The sequence below is a fragment of the Melopsittacus undulatus genome, chromosome 7 (genome assembly GCF_012275295.1).
Source record: "Melopsittacus undulatus isolate bMelUnd1 chromosome 7, bMelUnd1.mat.Z, whole genome shotgun sequence".
NCBI lineage: Eukaryota > Metazoa > Chordata > Aves > Psittaciformes > Psittaculidae > Melopsittacus > Melopsittacus undulatus.
Genome location: NC_047533.1, coordinates 26721807 through 26737102, shown reverse-complemented (window position 1 = coordinate 26737102; position 15296 = coordinate 26721807). Strand labels below are relative to the sequence as shown.

The 15296-nt window shown below is 37.2% G+C and overlaps 1 protein-coding gene across 1 annotated transcript in view; it reads left to right on the top strand.

Annotated features, from left to right (window-relative positions):
- The first annotated feature begins 480 nt into the window (after positions 1-480).
- Positions 481-15296, top strand: part of GABRA2 (gamma-aminobutyric acid type A receptor subunit alpha2) — a 60703-nt gene continuing 45887 nt past the window's right edge. Inside the window, exons 1-2 of the mRNA XM_005149099.2 lie at positions 481-836; positions 3330-3445. Coding sequence (XP_005149156.1) covers positions 766-836; positions 3330-3445 — 187 coding nt within the window. The 5' untranslated portion in view covers positions 481-765. The remainder of the gene's footprint in view (positions 837-3329; positions 3446-15296) is intronic.

The window sequence follows — 15296 nt, the reverse complement described above, 5'->3', positions numbered from 1 at the left end:
TTCTTCCCCGCCCGCCTCCGCGCATCGGCACGCGCGCGCCCGCCGTTCGGGATCCGCTCGGTGCTGGCCGCGCTCCGCCGCCGCCCGCTGCCTCCTGCCCCGCTCGCTGCTGGCACCCTCCGCCCCTGTTCCCCCCTCCCTACCCCGGCCGCACGCTGGCTCCAGGTACGGTCCTCGGGGGTCCCCGCCCTGCCCCTAGCAGAGCCCTGCTGCCGACCGCAACTTGTCGCCCTGCGGGGCTGTCCCCCCCCGCCGGTGTACTGCCGAGCAGCTGTCAAACGTGCTGGGCGCCCGGCGGCGGCTGGGGGCGGCTCGACAGCGGTCTCCGCACAGAGCCCCCGCGAATGGCGTGACTTCCCCCCGCCGCCCCCCGGCTGCGGAGTGCCGTTGTGAGGCGAGGAATGGTTAAACCACGGTCCTTTTGTACATGCGGGGGTTATTTTTTATTTTATCTTTTTTTTTTTTTTTTTTTCCATTCCTTTTCGTCTTGGGGCTTACGGAAAAGGAAAGCATCTGATGCGTCTGCTCACATGCCACTTTTGATCATACGTTGCCTCTTTGCACAGAGCAGGATCGTTGGGAAAGATGGAGATACAATAAGTTGCTAGTAGTGAGAAGTGCTGCAGAAACCCAGTGGTTTCCTCTCTCCACTGAAGTGACATATTTTTCCTCGGGTTAAGTTGAAAGCACTGTGTGGCGGAGATTGACTGTAGCTGAGAGTGGGTTTGTGTTTTTCTTGCACGGTTAGGTTTTGCAGGAGCAGCGATGAAGAGGAAGCTGGTGCTCTCCGAGATGCAGTTGGTTCTTCTCGTTTTATTGGTGTGGCTACCAACAAGGTGAGAGGATGTTTAGTTTTCTTGTTCCATACAAACATGTATGTTACGGTCTGCTAACGGTAAGCCTGTGTGAGAGGTTATGAAAGTATGGTGTATAGTAATGTCCTAAAAAAAAATCTTTCTTGGCTCTTTGAATGCAGTCTTTCATAGTTTCCAAAGCAAATTCATTAGAAGGTAGTCTAGGGACTGTATAAGCCTAATTGCTTGTCCTTAAACAGTTTGTGAATAGATGTTTTCTTTCACCATTAAAATACAATTCCTTTAAATGCCTTATTGAATCTTAAAGATTTAATGGAGTTACTGTACCACTGTGATTGTCTATCATACAGAGGAGTTAAGATGGAGACATAGATTAGTCAGTATAGCAAATCACAGTCTCCAAATTAATGCTCGCATGTTTTTTATTACAGGCATGCCATTTTTTTTGGCTTTGCTTTTTTTTTCTTGATCAACATAACAGAATTCAAAAGGATACTTAAGCTTTAAACCTCTAGGTGGAGATAGCATACAACTTCACACATACAATAAAACAATAGCTTCATTTATTAATCAGCTTTTATTATGTTGTTTAAAGTTCTCCATTTATAAAGTGACCGCATAACAGAAAGTAATTTTAATCACCTAATAGTTTGGTGTTGCTCACAGTCCATAAATGTGCGATTACTTGTAGTTTGTAACTTGGGTTCACTTGCTTTGGCTCTGACTGCAGTAGGTCTTGTCCTGCACTGGTGAGGGTTGTAAGCTAAATAATGCAAGTTTCCTACCATTTAAAAACTCTGCATTTATTTTAATCTATTTCCTAGTTAACAAAACAAACTATGTTTCCTATTTCACTTCATGCCTAACTCTGGTGCAGTATTAGTTGAGTCACAGTGGGCCAGATCCTGCAAACCCTACTCAAGTGAGTAATCTCACTGACGTCAAAGAAACTACATGCGTAATTAAGGAGTTCATGCCTGAGTAAAGTTTGCAGGATTCAACCCTAATTTGATATTATATGATATGATTTTTAGTGGTATCTCTGAGATAACAGCAATTCTTTTAACTTAAAAGAAGCTTAAAAAATGGCAGAGACAGTCCAGAAAATAATTTCTTAAAAAATTACCCATCTAGTAATTAAAATTAAGAAAAAACCTCACACATTATTGAAATCACACATGACATTTTGGTATGGGCTTTGTAATTTATAAGATTTTGGTCAGTTCTGTGACAGAAAGCACAGAATGCAATGATTTACATTTAAGACTTCCTCCATGCTGTTGAACTGGGGACCAACATAAAGCCCTGCCTTTCATAATTTTATAGCTTGCTTTAGGGAAAATGCCACCCAAGCCTACTTTTGGTTTGGAGGAGGAAGGAAACATTCTTGGTTTTATGGCATTGATCAGTAGTTCATGTAGAGATGATAAATGCTAAGGTGTTTCAGGTTAAAAATGTAGATGGCTAGAAAAGGTGTAGATGATGAGTGTAGCATATGATGCTTTACTTCTGAATACTAGTATTCTACAATTAAGCAAGTAGAACTGATGAGCTCATGCATTTCACATGCATGGTGCTTAAAATTGTTGGCACAGTAACATTTGCTTGTGTACATCTTTCTGCATGGGAGTGTTTCCCTAGCAGACAAAAGCTTTGGTCTGGGTCTCCAGATCAGCACCACAGCCAGCTGGGCAGCAGATTCATGCTCCAGACCCTAGTGTTTTCTATAGAGATATGACCCATGAAGGCTGTAACATCTCTTTCTTCATCAGGGAAGTCAGAAACAATTGACGATCTATAGATTATTTCTGATGCTTCATTTAATTTTTTTCTATCCAACTTTTATAAGGTCTGTCTGCATCTAGTGGAACGTCAGATACTGCTTTTATAATGAAATAGCATTTTAGTAACATGAAATCAACCCACAGCTGTCCTGCTTCTTGCTAGTCAGCATCATTGTTCCCACCCACCAGACACTGACATCAGAGGACTCCCTGAGCATGATCACCGGAGTTTTCCCTCATGTTAGTTCTTCTAGTCATGTACGTTACATGACCATTGGGTGGAAGCATATCCACAGAATTTATCCAGAGATAGAGTATGCGTAGGTGAGGACAGCTAGGATAGAGCTGGAAAGAGACAGTTTTGTGTGTGGGAACCCAGGTTATCTGTCCAGGGGTGACATGCCACTGAGGCCTGGGAAGCTCTTTTAGACTTTTGTGCCTGCACAGCCAAATGTGTTAGTGGAGCTTGAAGTAACACCCATGGTGGTGCAATGTTGACTAGATGTAGAGGCTACTGGAGAATGACTTCCTGGAAATTTTAAGTAGTATATCATCTACTTTTATGTTTCTGAACTTGTTATGTACAATTTGTGTATTCGTATACTCTTAACTATACCCTTCCTGTTAGAGGGCAGAAAGTTAAGTATTCAGGGCCAGCCTGCAAAAACTGCATGTTGAGTGTACATTAAAACTTACATAGCACTTTCTAAAATGTAAAATGTCCATTTAGATCAGTGCTGGCTGACTCCCTGGAAGATGAAGCTAAGAATAACATCACCATCTTTACAAGAATTCTAGACAGACTTCTGGATGGTTATGATAATCGTCTCAGACCTGGATTAGGAGGTAATAAAACCAAAGATCAATTAAAAAAAAAATAAAGCTTTAATGTTCAGATTTTATGCAGTGATATTCCCTCTGGGATTTTTTTCCCCCCAAACATCTGGTATGTATCTTGAAAAAATATTTAAAACTTTATATTCACCCAGCTGAATCATGTGAAGTTTGAGGAAAATAGCATCTATGAATGGAAAGGAGGAAAGGAAGCGCTTTCACACATTTATCTTAAGGAAAAGGAAAACAAAACTCTGGTGATTTAGCACAATAAAACAGAATGAGAACAAAAATAACATCTAAAGCTGTTATTCCAGTCAGGGAATTCTGGTTGAACAAGGAATGCAGGCTTGATTCCCTGCAATGCGATGAACGTATGTTTTCAGAAATCTGCACAAGTGTTTTGTGTGGTGTGTGCACAATCCACATTTTAGATTCATTCGTTATTCCAGTAAATTCAATGGTAATGCTGTATTTTTTACTTCATTGGAATTAAGGTTTTGCTGGTAAATAGCATTTTATTTCTGGGTACCTTGCATGTATTTGGGCATTTGAAAAAAAAAAACAAAAACAAAACACCAAAAGAAACAAGGGAATATTAGAGGGTAGAGGTCACTGCACTCTTGTGCCATGACTGTCAGTTATTTCTCAAAATGTCAGTTCACATTTTCATTTCAAAGCTGTATGCCAGCTCATGTAGATATGTAAGCAAGGAATTTAAGCAATTTGTTTGGTGTTGGAAGGATTAGAATCATAGAATTACCATGCAAAAAGGTCTCTGTGGTATGGGGAGGGGCAGAATATCTTGGGTTTGATAATATTTTATCTACTATTATTGTTTATCTGCTATTAACACTAACAAATGTAAGTATTCATGAATCAAATAGAACACTGTTATTATCTGTAACAGTTTTGGTAATTGTCATTTTCAACCTGGAGACTGTTTAACTTGCTAAAACTGATTTTAGTACAAAATCCCTGGGAGCCATTTCTACTGCTGTTGATTTCAGTAAGATCAGGCCCAAAGCTAGAGACCTGCTCTAACAACTCTGATCAAATCAGGAATTAGTTAAAACTCACAGTTTTTAGCCAATTGTCTGCCGTCCTGACCTGTGGCTCTGCTGCTGTTCTGGTTCTGGAGAATCTTGGTTTGCAGCTGACACAGCAAAAAGTGGGAGCTTGCACTAGCTGGAAACCACTTTCTCATATGCGTTAATCTTAACCTAAGATATCTTTTTATTTCCATTTCTGGACTCTGCACAGGGGAAACATAAAATATTTTATATTTAAGGACTTTTTATTTTAAGTGATCCACAGAAGGATATTTGATGTGAGAATTTCTGTAGTGGTGTTTTACACAGGGATTCAATTAATTTGCAAAATACCCAAATTTTAAAATTTAGATGTAGTATGAGCATACAGATGCCTTGCAGGTGACTTGCAGAAACATTTCATATCACAGAGCTCATGTTTAATTGGCAGAGCTTTTAAAATCCTGGGTTTTATTAGAAAAATAATGAAGAATTCTGTTCTTGTTTACCAAAAGGACTGTGCCATTTAATAAGAGCAGTCTGCAGTTCTTTTGCATATCAAGTATGCTTTTCATATTAAAATGTATGCTGTTGAAAATAATTCCAAAAATTATTTTTATAATGGATTTTTATTTTAGATTTTCTATTAAATCTAATTCAAAATGCCTCCCTCTTTTCCTTTGCCAAGCCTCCTAGGCAATTAAAATATACTTTGGGAGCATAAAAACTAAAGAATTAACATCTGTTTGATGTTGGCGTACATGGCAATCAAGCCATGCAGAACATGTGTGAAATGGAACTGTGTCATGCACATTAAACCATGATGATTCATGATACATTAATCTTAATCTGCAAGAATACTTCAGTGGTGGATGGACTAATTCTTGTAGTTTAAAAGAATGCTTATGAAAGCCAGTTGTGATAATACGTGATCTGACATACACCAAACATTGCCTTTGAACATAATGCTTAGTAGTTACGGAATTTTGTATTTCAGGATTTTGTAGCACTTTATTACTTTTTCTCTATTAACCTGTATTCTAAAAAGAAAAACGAAAAGAATTAATATTTTTTTTAATTTTTTTTAACACTGTGTGTTAGTCCTCATAGTTTCTAAAAGTGTTGTTGTATAGACTGCTGCATTTTGACCACGTCACATGTCATTAATTTAATACACTTAGTCTCAGTTCTGTTCTACTTGCATTTATATGAATCTGAAAGAATTTAACTGAAACTAGTACAGCATTTACTTTGGCATAGCAGCTTGCATTACCCTGACTACACTACTAGGACTGAGATCCCTGACCTAAAGTGCTGCAAAAGAAACTGGCCAGGGTCTGAGATGGGTTCTTCCGAGGTCTTCTGAAAGCAAGAGTTTTTCACCAGCCCACTTTCACTTGTTGTGAAAGACATTTTTAGAGATGACTTACAGCAAAAAATCAGCTCATTGCAAAGAACTGTTAATCACATAATGTTTTTTAATAATGAAAAGAGTTAGCTTCACATTGGAGTTGTATGTAGCTACTGACCAACCAAGTAGAAATGTATAGGCTCCTTCAAAGACTCTGTATAAATTCAACTAAGTAATTGTCTGTTTGGGAATTTGTTCTTGAATTTATAATTAGTTTTACTGGCAGACTTGGTGTGAGTACTTACAGTATGTAACTTGATGCTTCTCGACATCAGTATAATACAGAATTGAATATTATTTTCTATAGACTGTTAAAGCAGCTTTAACTTTTACTGATGGCACAGCTATGTCCTATAAACAGGTTTTGGCTGTTGGCAGTTCTAGGAGCTGGGATCCTTGAACACTCTAGTGATGAAATAGCCTGCAAATGGGCGTGGGCAGGGAAAAGAAGGCACTGCATTGTCTCCTAAATCCAGGGACATCTCATATGAATTAGGTAATACCCTGACCTACTATGTTGATATGGGTAGGCGAGAGAGTATTCAAGGGAAGATAATTTTTTCTCTGTACTGATTTTATGCTAAGCACAGGACCGGAACGCTCTTGACTGCACTTTCGGTTCTGACATAAGCTATTTTACCCAAACATTCCATGCCATTTCTGTTGAGACATCAAAATAAGTTACAAATTCAGTTTCAAAGTAAATTCCCCATGCCATTAGCACTGATTTGCATGAAATACAGCTGTGCAAATTACAAGTTATAAAGAGTTTGATTGTTTATGAATTTCTTCAAAATCATGAAGGTATTTTGTTCTATTTATTTGTTGTAATGTTTGCAAGACAGTGCTTTACTATGAGTCCTTTGATTTTTGTTAACATATAACAAAATAAATTCGCAAAACAACGGACAATAAAATTAAGGAAGAGATCAAAAGAGTTTAGATCTTCAAATAATGAGACAGTAGAATGCTGAAACTGAGATACAACTGCATTAAAATCTAGAAGTGATTGAATTATGTTTCTGCTCTGTCTGCTTTCCTCTGCCCTATGGACAGATACAATTAAAGGAAAAAGGGACATATGTTAAGGCAGTCCCCTCTTTTAATATGTTGATGTTCTTGTGTATTAGGTATATCAGCAATAACATACAGAGTTTTTAAAATGGTAACTTCTTTTTAAAGATGAAAAAGAGGAAGGAAAGGAGAAATAATTGGATGGTGCTAGATTTTTGATATCATGTTGGATACTTCAAGAGTCTTACCATAAGCTATTCAGCCTGCTTTGCTTTCTCATGTTTGAAATTCATAGAATCATAGAATGGTTTGGGTTGGAAGAGACCTTAAAGATCGGCTAGTTCCAACCCCTCTTGCCCTGGGACACTTTTCACTAGACCAAGTTGATAATTTTCAGCAGCTATAGAATGTCTGTCGGTTTTGCTCTCCCAAATTTATAAAATATAATTGAGTGCAAGACTTAGGATCTATAAAATTCAAATTTTGGAGGGAAAAAAAACCCCAAACCCTCCACCCCAATACCCCACAAAGGGAAGTTACAAAGACGCAGGACTGGGCCTCAGAGTTTGAAGGCCAGATTTTGAGATGCTACATTAACATCAGAAAGAGCTATGCAAATTTATACAACTTGAGGATCTTTCCACAAACTGTGGTCAGTCTCACCAGCTTCTGGAATGGCATTCTTATTGTAACCAAAGAAGTGAATTTGGGTTATTAAAGAAACTGAGGAAGATCAAACAGTAGGTAGATGAAAACTAAATACCACTGTGCTTCCATTTTGAAGGATCCATCTGCAAGATGACTTTCAGATGTTCTAATTGCTTTAAACAAGAATCTCCATTGTGTTTCATGTATAGAAATGCCAAAACCTTTTTTTCCACAATGTTTTCTAAATAAATTGAGCAGGAAAACTGATGAGAACCAATAAGGATTATTACTATCAGAGAGATGATGAGCAGTGTTTACTTAAGGATACAATCATTTATCTTTGCAGCACTGAATATACTGTTGCATAAAATTGGTGTAGTAGCACACAGTATTAGACTCTGGGATAAAAAGTTGTATGATGTATTTACCAATATGAACTAAAAAAGAAAAAATAAATTTATTTCATAAAAAACTTTTCCCCCATTCCTCACCAGATCAGAGCTATATATACATAGGTATGTTTGTGTTTCAAAGCAATTCATGATGTTAAAGCCACAGACCTGGGAATGAGCAAAGTGAGATTCAAAGCAGAAATAGACTTTGATGGACGAGTTGTTACTCGTTCTTACCTGGAAAAACAAGACATTGAACAGCTGCTACAAGTATGTTTTAAAAAATCTTTCTGTAACTTGTAGTTCTTGATATTTATTTTCTAATTTCAAGTATGTCTAAACCCTAGATTTGCAAGTAGGTGAGAGATATTCCACTACTTCTTTTTGAAGGATTGCAAGTGATTTTACTTTGTGTTAGTGTGCTAGATATCTCTGCTTGGAATCGTATTATGTACTTCTGAAATAGAGCCATCTGTGGACTGAGTAGGGCCTGGATTGGAAGAGGACAGATATTTTTGTCCAAAATAAGGATGTATTTATTCCAATAAGTTCTTACTTAATTACAAGATCTCTAGTTAAAACTGGAAGCCTGTCACCTGAGAATAAGCATCTGTTTTGGCAGAACCATTTGACTTGGGTGCTGAGGATGCAGTGTTAAGGCTTCCAGATCCTGAAAGCCAGACAAGACTTGAATATGGATTGCTTGCATCACATCACTTAGCATTTTGACATTGTTTAACGATTAACACTGTCATCAGTGTCTGTCTCTGATTTTAGTGTTGTTCAGAGTAGCTTTTCTTAATTCTTCTCTTCAATATAGAAATGAAAAACTGTTCTCAGCTGGATTCTGCATGGCAAAGCTATGAAATATGAAATAAAGAATAATTTAACTAAATTACAAGATCTTTAAGTGAGCGAAATGTTTTGCTTGCTTACGCATTTTCACCAGTAACATGCTTACATACATTTGCTTGCATACCTACAAGATTTTTTTCTTTGCTACCCTTTCAAAATGAAAAGCAGATGTCTGCATTTTATGCCTGCCCATTAGATAAGACTTAGAAGTTATCTGAGTTTACATTTAAATTACTGCAACTTTTTTAAACCGTTAGTCAGTGTCTGAGTTCTTAAAATGTACTGTAGTGGTAGGACAAGGGGTAATGGGTTTAAACTTAAGCAGCAGATGTTTAGATTGGATATAAGGAAGAAATTCTTTACTGTTAGGGTGGTGAGGTACTGGAATGGGTTGCCCAGGGAGGTTGTGAATGCTCCATCCCTGGCAGTGTTCAAGGCCAGATTGGATGAAGCCTTGGGTGATATGGTTTAGTGTGAGGTGTCCCTGCCCATGGCAGGGGGGTTGGAACTGGATGATCTTAAGGTCATTTCCAACCCTAACTATTATATGATTCTATGTGTATGTGTTTATCAAAGAGTTGTATCTCTTCAGTTGCCAGGAAACAAGGCCATGATCACATGCTTGTAATTGGCAATATGTTAAATTTAGGACAGTATATTTATATGTCTCTGTGATTCAGAGTTTTAATCAGCTGTAGAAGAGTTTGTAACTGCAGCAGTCCCCTAGCTAGTCGTTCAAAACTTAGCAGTGTTTGTCAGTCTCATCATGCTTAATACACATTCAGAATACCCTAGAAAAAGGTCCTTCAACTATTTTTGCTGTAGAACACTACAGGAAAGCTTTAATTATTGTTTTTTAAAGGAAAAAATGCAGGTCCCCTGCTCAGTTCTTGTTGCTTCCTTAGCCCTTCTTTGCTCTAGTTTAATCTTTTTGAAATTGTAATCTCTCTTTCCCAGTGCTAGTGCAGAGCAATTCGGAGCAGCACTTGCATTTTCTGAAAGCCCACTGTCTATGTAGTTATGCTGGGATACAAAGGAGTTAACTACTGTATGCTTACTCTTGGGCATACCTGGAAGGGTCACATGGAATCTGGCTGTAACAGTGCTTTCAGAAGAGTTAGTGAGAAACTCAGATTAATTTATGTTAAGAGTTCTGGATAATGTGTATTAGCAAAAAACATTCCTTATAAAAAATGGAAAAGCAATAGAGAGGAGGAGATGAAAATCTCATTTAATTAGTTATCCAGGGCATGCAGATGGTATTAAAATCCAAGAACAGAACTAACTCTGTAGTTATAAGCATTCTAGGGAATGAATCATTAGGAAAGTGGAAGGGTAAAAAACCCACAGAAGCTGTTGTGATACTGAAGAACAAATCAGCAAAAATGCTGTATGATAGGATAGTGGCTGAGGAGCTAAACAAAACTTACTTATGTATGTATGTATCTATTTATTTGAAGTCTGTGGATAAATCAACAGTGAAAATATCAAAACAAAATTTACGTTGCTACTGTACAGAGTATTGCAGTTGTACAAAGAGGTAAAATGCTGTTTCACCACAGTTAACAAAAATCTATGTGCTTTACTGTAAAGTTTATATGCCTATAAAGGAGCTTGTCTGGAAGGATCTCCCAGTTTGCTAAACATGTTTGTTCAGTCTATTTTTATTTTTTTATTTATTTTTTTTTCTCCTCTTCCTGTCTTATCATCAGCATTTGCTTCTTAATGCTTGAAATACTGCTGATGACACCATGGCTGAATTAAGGTTTTGCTTACTTTTATCTCAGCTACAAGGAAAATGTGAAAGCAGATACTGCAGATTTCTGTAGAGCTTATTGAAGCTCATTGTAAAACAGACTGATGGGATGGTTTCATTTTTCAGCCAGGTTTGATGGGCTGAGACAAACTGCCTTCTTTCAGTGATAGATTTATTCTGGGTTATTTAGAAACTAGCTGAAAAGCATTGTCCTTGCTAATACCCAAGGTATTCTGCTGTTGACTTCTTCCCACTAAGGCCTCTTACCATGTTACATAAATCTTGCAGTAAGTTTGCTATCCAAAATACAGAGCTGCTTCTCACTCAGGCTGGCTAGATTTAAGAGCCAAGTACCAAAGGACTACAATATTATAGTTCCAAAATTTTTATTACCCTTGTGAAATGACAGAATATGTCTAATGCCACCTGAATTGGAAATACAATTATGATTTAAATAGTCTAACTCTGAAATGTTTTTGGAAATGTTTAAATGCATTAAAAAATTCATCCAGGATATCTTTAGGGGATTTTAATGGATTTAATGGGTTTTTAGTAGTGGATTTTAACCAAACAAAAAGTGATTTTAAAATACAGAAATTGATGTGTATCTTGCTTACAGTGAAAAAAAACCCATGTTGGTCATTCTGTAGCAACGAAGACATATTTTGTAACGCAAAATTAACAGTACTCTGGCTCACACTAAAAGTTGAACTTTATGTTTCTACTTACAAACAGTATCAGGGAAATTCTTTAATGTTTACTGCTTTGATGTAGTCATGGAGTACTCAGTTTCACATATCCTTTCTATAGGAGGCATACAGAAAGTTCTGTTTCAAATATTTCTTTAATAATGTATACCAAAAAAAGAGTGATAACTAAGGAACATAAGAAGGAAGCTATAGAGATCTCAATTGCACAATCACCTAAATATGTTAAGAAAGCTTTGGTGAAGAAAAATCCCTGCCAGCATTCAAGGCCGGGTTGGACAGAGCCTTGGGTGATATGGTCTAGTGCTAGGTGTCCCTGCCTATGGCAGGGGGGTTGGAACTTTATGACCTTAATTTCCCTTCTATTAATTTCCCTTCCCTAACTATTCTATGATTCTATGAAAAACTGTTAAACCAGCAGTCAATAAAAGCATTAATGCTCTTTGAATTCTTAGGTTTAGATATATTAGACAATATTTGGAATACACTGTCCTTCTCAGAGTTGGAAAATAGACCTTAGGAGTATTTTGATTTAAAGAAAATGGTAGCTACAGCATACCGTGATATAAGTCACCGTTTTACTGATGTTATTTCTGCTCATGTGACAGCAAACAATATTTAAGCAAATAATCATAGAATCATAGTATGGTGCGGGTTGTAAGGGATCTTAAAGATAATCTGTTTTCATAACCCCTGCCAAGGGCAGGGACACCTTCTACTACACCAGGTTGCTCAAAGCCCTGTCCAATAATGAATAACTTGCTTTCAAGACAATTCATTGTAAAGTTTTCACATTTTAATTTTAATGGAAGCTAAAACCTTGTGATTAAGTAGACATACAGAACTCCTTCAGCTTCTTTGTGTAGAGAGCTTTGGTTTTTTTTAAAACTGACATCTTGCCGCCTCTATTAGCAAATATGTATTTCCTGTATTTTAGCACCTCATAAATCAAACTGCTGTAAGACACACCTCTTACTATGTATTTTATTCTGCATAGCAGGACAGGTTTCTGAGCCATTCAAGGTCTGATTGTAATGAAAACAATGTAACAATACTATCTTTTATTTATGAGACATAATCTAAAATGATAAAATAATGAAGAAATATTACTTTCCCCCTTCCCCCTCCCTAGCTGTAGTAGGCAGGATCATAACTAAGGCAAATGATGGTGATTTGCAACACAGTTGTAAATGTAATGGCTACTCAGTGATGGAACTTCTGTGGAAGCACTCAAAATTTGACAGAATTTTGGGCAACCTGATCTGCCTTCAGAGTTGTCTCTACTTTGGACCTTCCAAAGGTGCTTTTTAAATTTAGTTATTATAAGATTTCATGCCTTCTAACCAGCAAGAAGTTTTCCATCTTAATTGGCAAGTGTGAAAGAAAAAAATGTAGAATGTCAGTTCTGGAAGATACAGATGAATAATTATACCTGTGTAGATGAAAGGTTTAGACTGCCTATGGACAGAAGAATGCACAGTATTATACAACTCCTGAGTGTATTGTTCATCAGCAATCCACTGCCATGAATAAGAGTTAGGATAAATGGGAAAGATCTGGAAAAACACAGAAGACCTAAGCTTTTTTTGTGATGTTCATCTTGGGTTTTCTAACATTCAGCAAAATCGGGGACTTGACTAATGAAGTGACTCTAGCTACATTTTCCCTCTGTCACCATAACCTGGAGCTCTGAAAAGGGTTAAATATGGGAAAAGACAGTATTTTAAAGTAGGGGCACTGTATTTCATGGAATCATTCTCAGTTTACTTTGTCATTGCTGGACAGGGTACAGGGAACTGAAAAGCTGAACAACGCCATATCCTAAAGTTCAGCACCTCCTCAGGAAGCACCCAGGAGCCTCTAAACCCTGCCCTTCCGAAGTGTCCTCATGGATGTGTTAATTTTTGTTCTGTTTTCATGTCTTTTCCCTTTCTAAATGTATGTTCTAGAAAATGCCCAACTCTTACTTGACAAAAATGGAATGAATTTATTTTACTCCATCTAGGCACAGCTTTCCCCAAATACCATGACATGTAGATGCAGCTGTAGAAAGCAAAGATCTTTCTCTGCCCACAGATTGTATGGCATTCCTTTTGTGCCAGTATAATTTTATTGGTGGTGTTGAGTGGTTTGAGATAGATCTGTTGCTTCTGGCAGTATTCCTGACTACATATTCCTGCTTCTTTATTCTTGCAGTACCACTGTTTCATGACCTTTCTTAACAATAACCTTTTCAACACACAATCTAGTGCATCTGATGTTTAGAATTAGTGGTGCGTGGAGAGGGGTATTTCATCAGCAAGGATCATGCAGAAGGACGTTGTAATTGCCTGTATATTAAAAATGCATCTGCTTTGCCTTTTACAGTATTTTGATCTCTACTAGCTGATGTTAGCAGTTCATATTAGTGGTTACTATTAGTATCTAACAGTAGCTTCTAAAGACTCCCAAGAAACAGACATGAAGTAAAACATAACACTGTTTTCAACAAACTAGCATTAGGATAATACAAGCCAAAAAAACCCCACTCTGAGCAAGGAACAGGGGAAAGGACAGACCAAAAGAGATGGAGGGTGAAGAAGGGAGATAAAATGGCAATACTGAACATTGGCTACTTTTAAACAACTGGCATATTAAGACAGCTGAATGAGTTTTTTCAAATACTCTTTGGAAACTTGATAGTAGAATAATGGAAACAGTTCTATCATTATGGTATATGTATATACTTACATTTCTGATGTTAATGTTTTTCAACAATGAGTCATCTGTCTCAAGATGCAGCTATAGTGGATAACATTTTTTGTTGCTGTACAATTCACCAGCCTGCTAAATTAAAGCATCAGCAGAAGATTTTGAATTAATACTGTCAAAAGTCTAATAAATTTTAATTATAAGAATCAAAGCACTTTAATATGCTGAGATTAATCTTTAAACACATTTTTATAGCTGTTTTTTTCAGGCTAACACTCAATCACAAGCGAAAGGAAGTTTTGTTTACTACTGTCATCCTAATAATAGTTTGCATTATAATGCAGAGTATGTCAGCACTAGTTTTCTGAAACTGTCTGTATTTCACTAAAGTATGATTTTGCCAGCCTTCTGGAAGTCATGTTGCTATTTGGGAACCATTTGTGTGATTACTTTGCAGCACATAGCTCTCAATTTACATTCCGTAATTCCTCGCCATATGTGAGGGCTATTTAATAATTAGAACAGTTAACTCTGTGAAAGCAGTGTAAGTCAATTTTCCTCTTACCTGGGATTATTGTGCACATCAGAGGACATGAAACACTTTATTAAAGTTGTGTAGCTGCAGTATGAGGTTGGATTTAGTTGCATCTTACCAAATTCCATTTTTTTTATGCCCTTATATATTTGGTCCTGCACATACATTTTTTTCTTGACTCAATAGAGATCATGCATTCTAATCTGTAATTTGGTTGGTAAAAACATGGATTCCCCGTATTCCATCTGCTTAATTTGTGCTTTTACAAACTATAAATTAAGTATCTTATAATCTTGTAGTGTTGTAACTGATAGACCTGATTGCAATCCAAATTCAGTGCATAGACCACTGACCTTAACTCTGTTCTGAGACATACAGTTCAGTAAGAGTAAGTTAAAAACTATCAGTGCTGTAGAACTACATGCCCATTATATGTACATCATGGCTTTTCTCACAGCAGCAACACTAAAATTTTGTATCCAAGTAAATACAAAAGGCACATGAGGGTGAAGTAATTGGGAGGTATGATCTGCTATTGGTAATGGAACAGATCCATGTCTCCAAGCCCCAGTACAGTGCTCTGTTTTACAGGTCACATAATTTCTAAGACAGATTTGACTTGAGTGGAGACGTTTATGCAGTATAAGTCCACCTGGAAAGATGACTTCTAAATAAGCTGGTTTTTGAAACTTCTGTTTTTTTCCTTGGAGTGTTTATAGACTGCTTGCATTTGTGATTTTTCATGTGAATGTAGTTTCCTGGAGTTACTTATCTGCATTTAACACCTTCTTCTGTTTTAATTTTAAAAGTTGCTTCCAGTTGT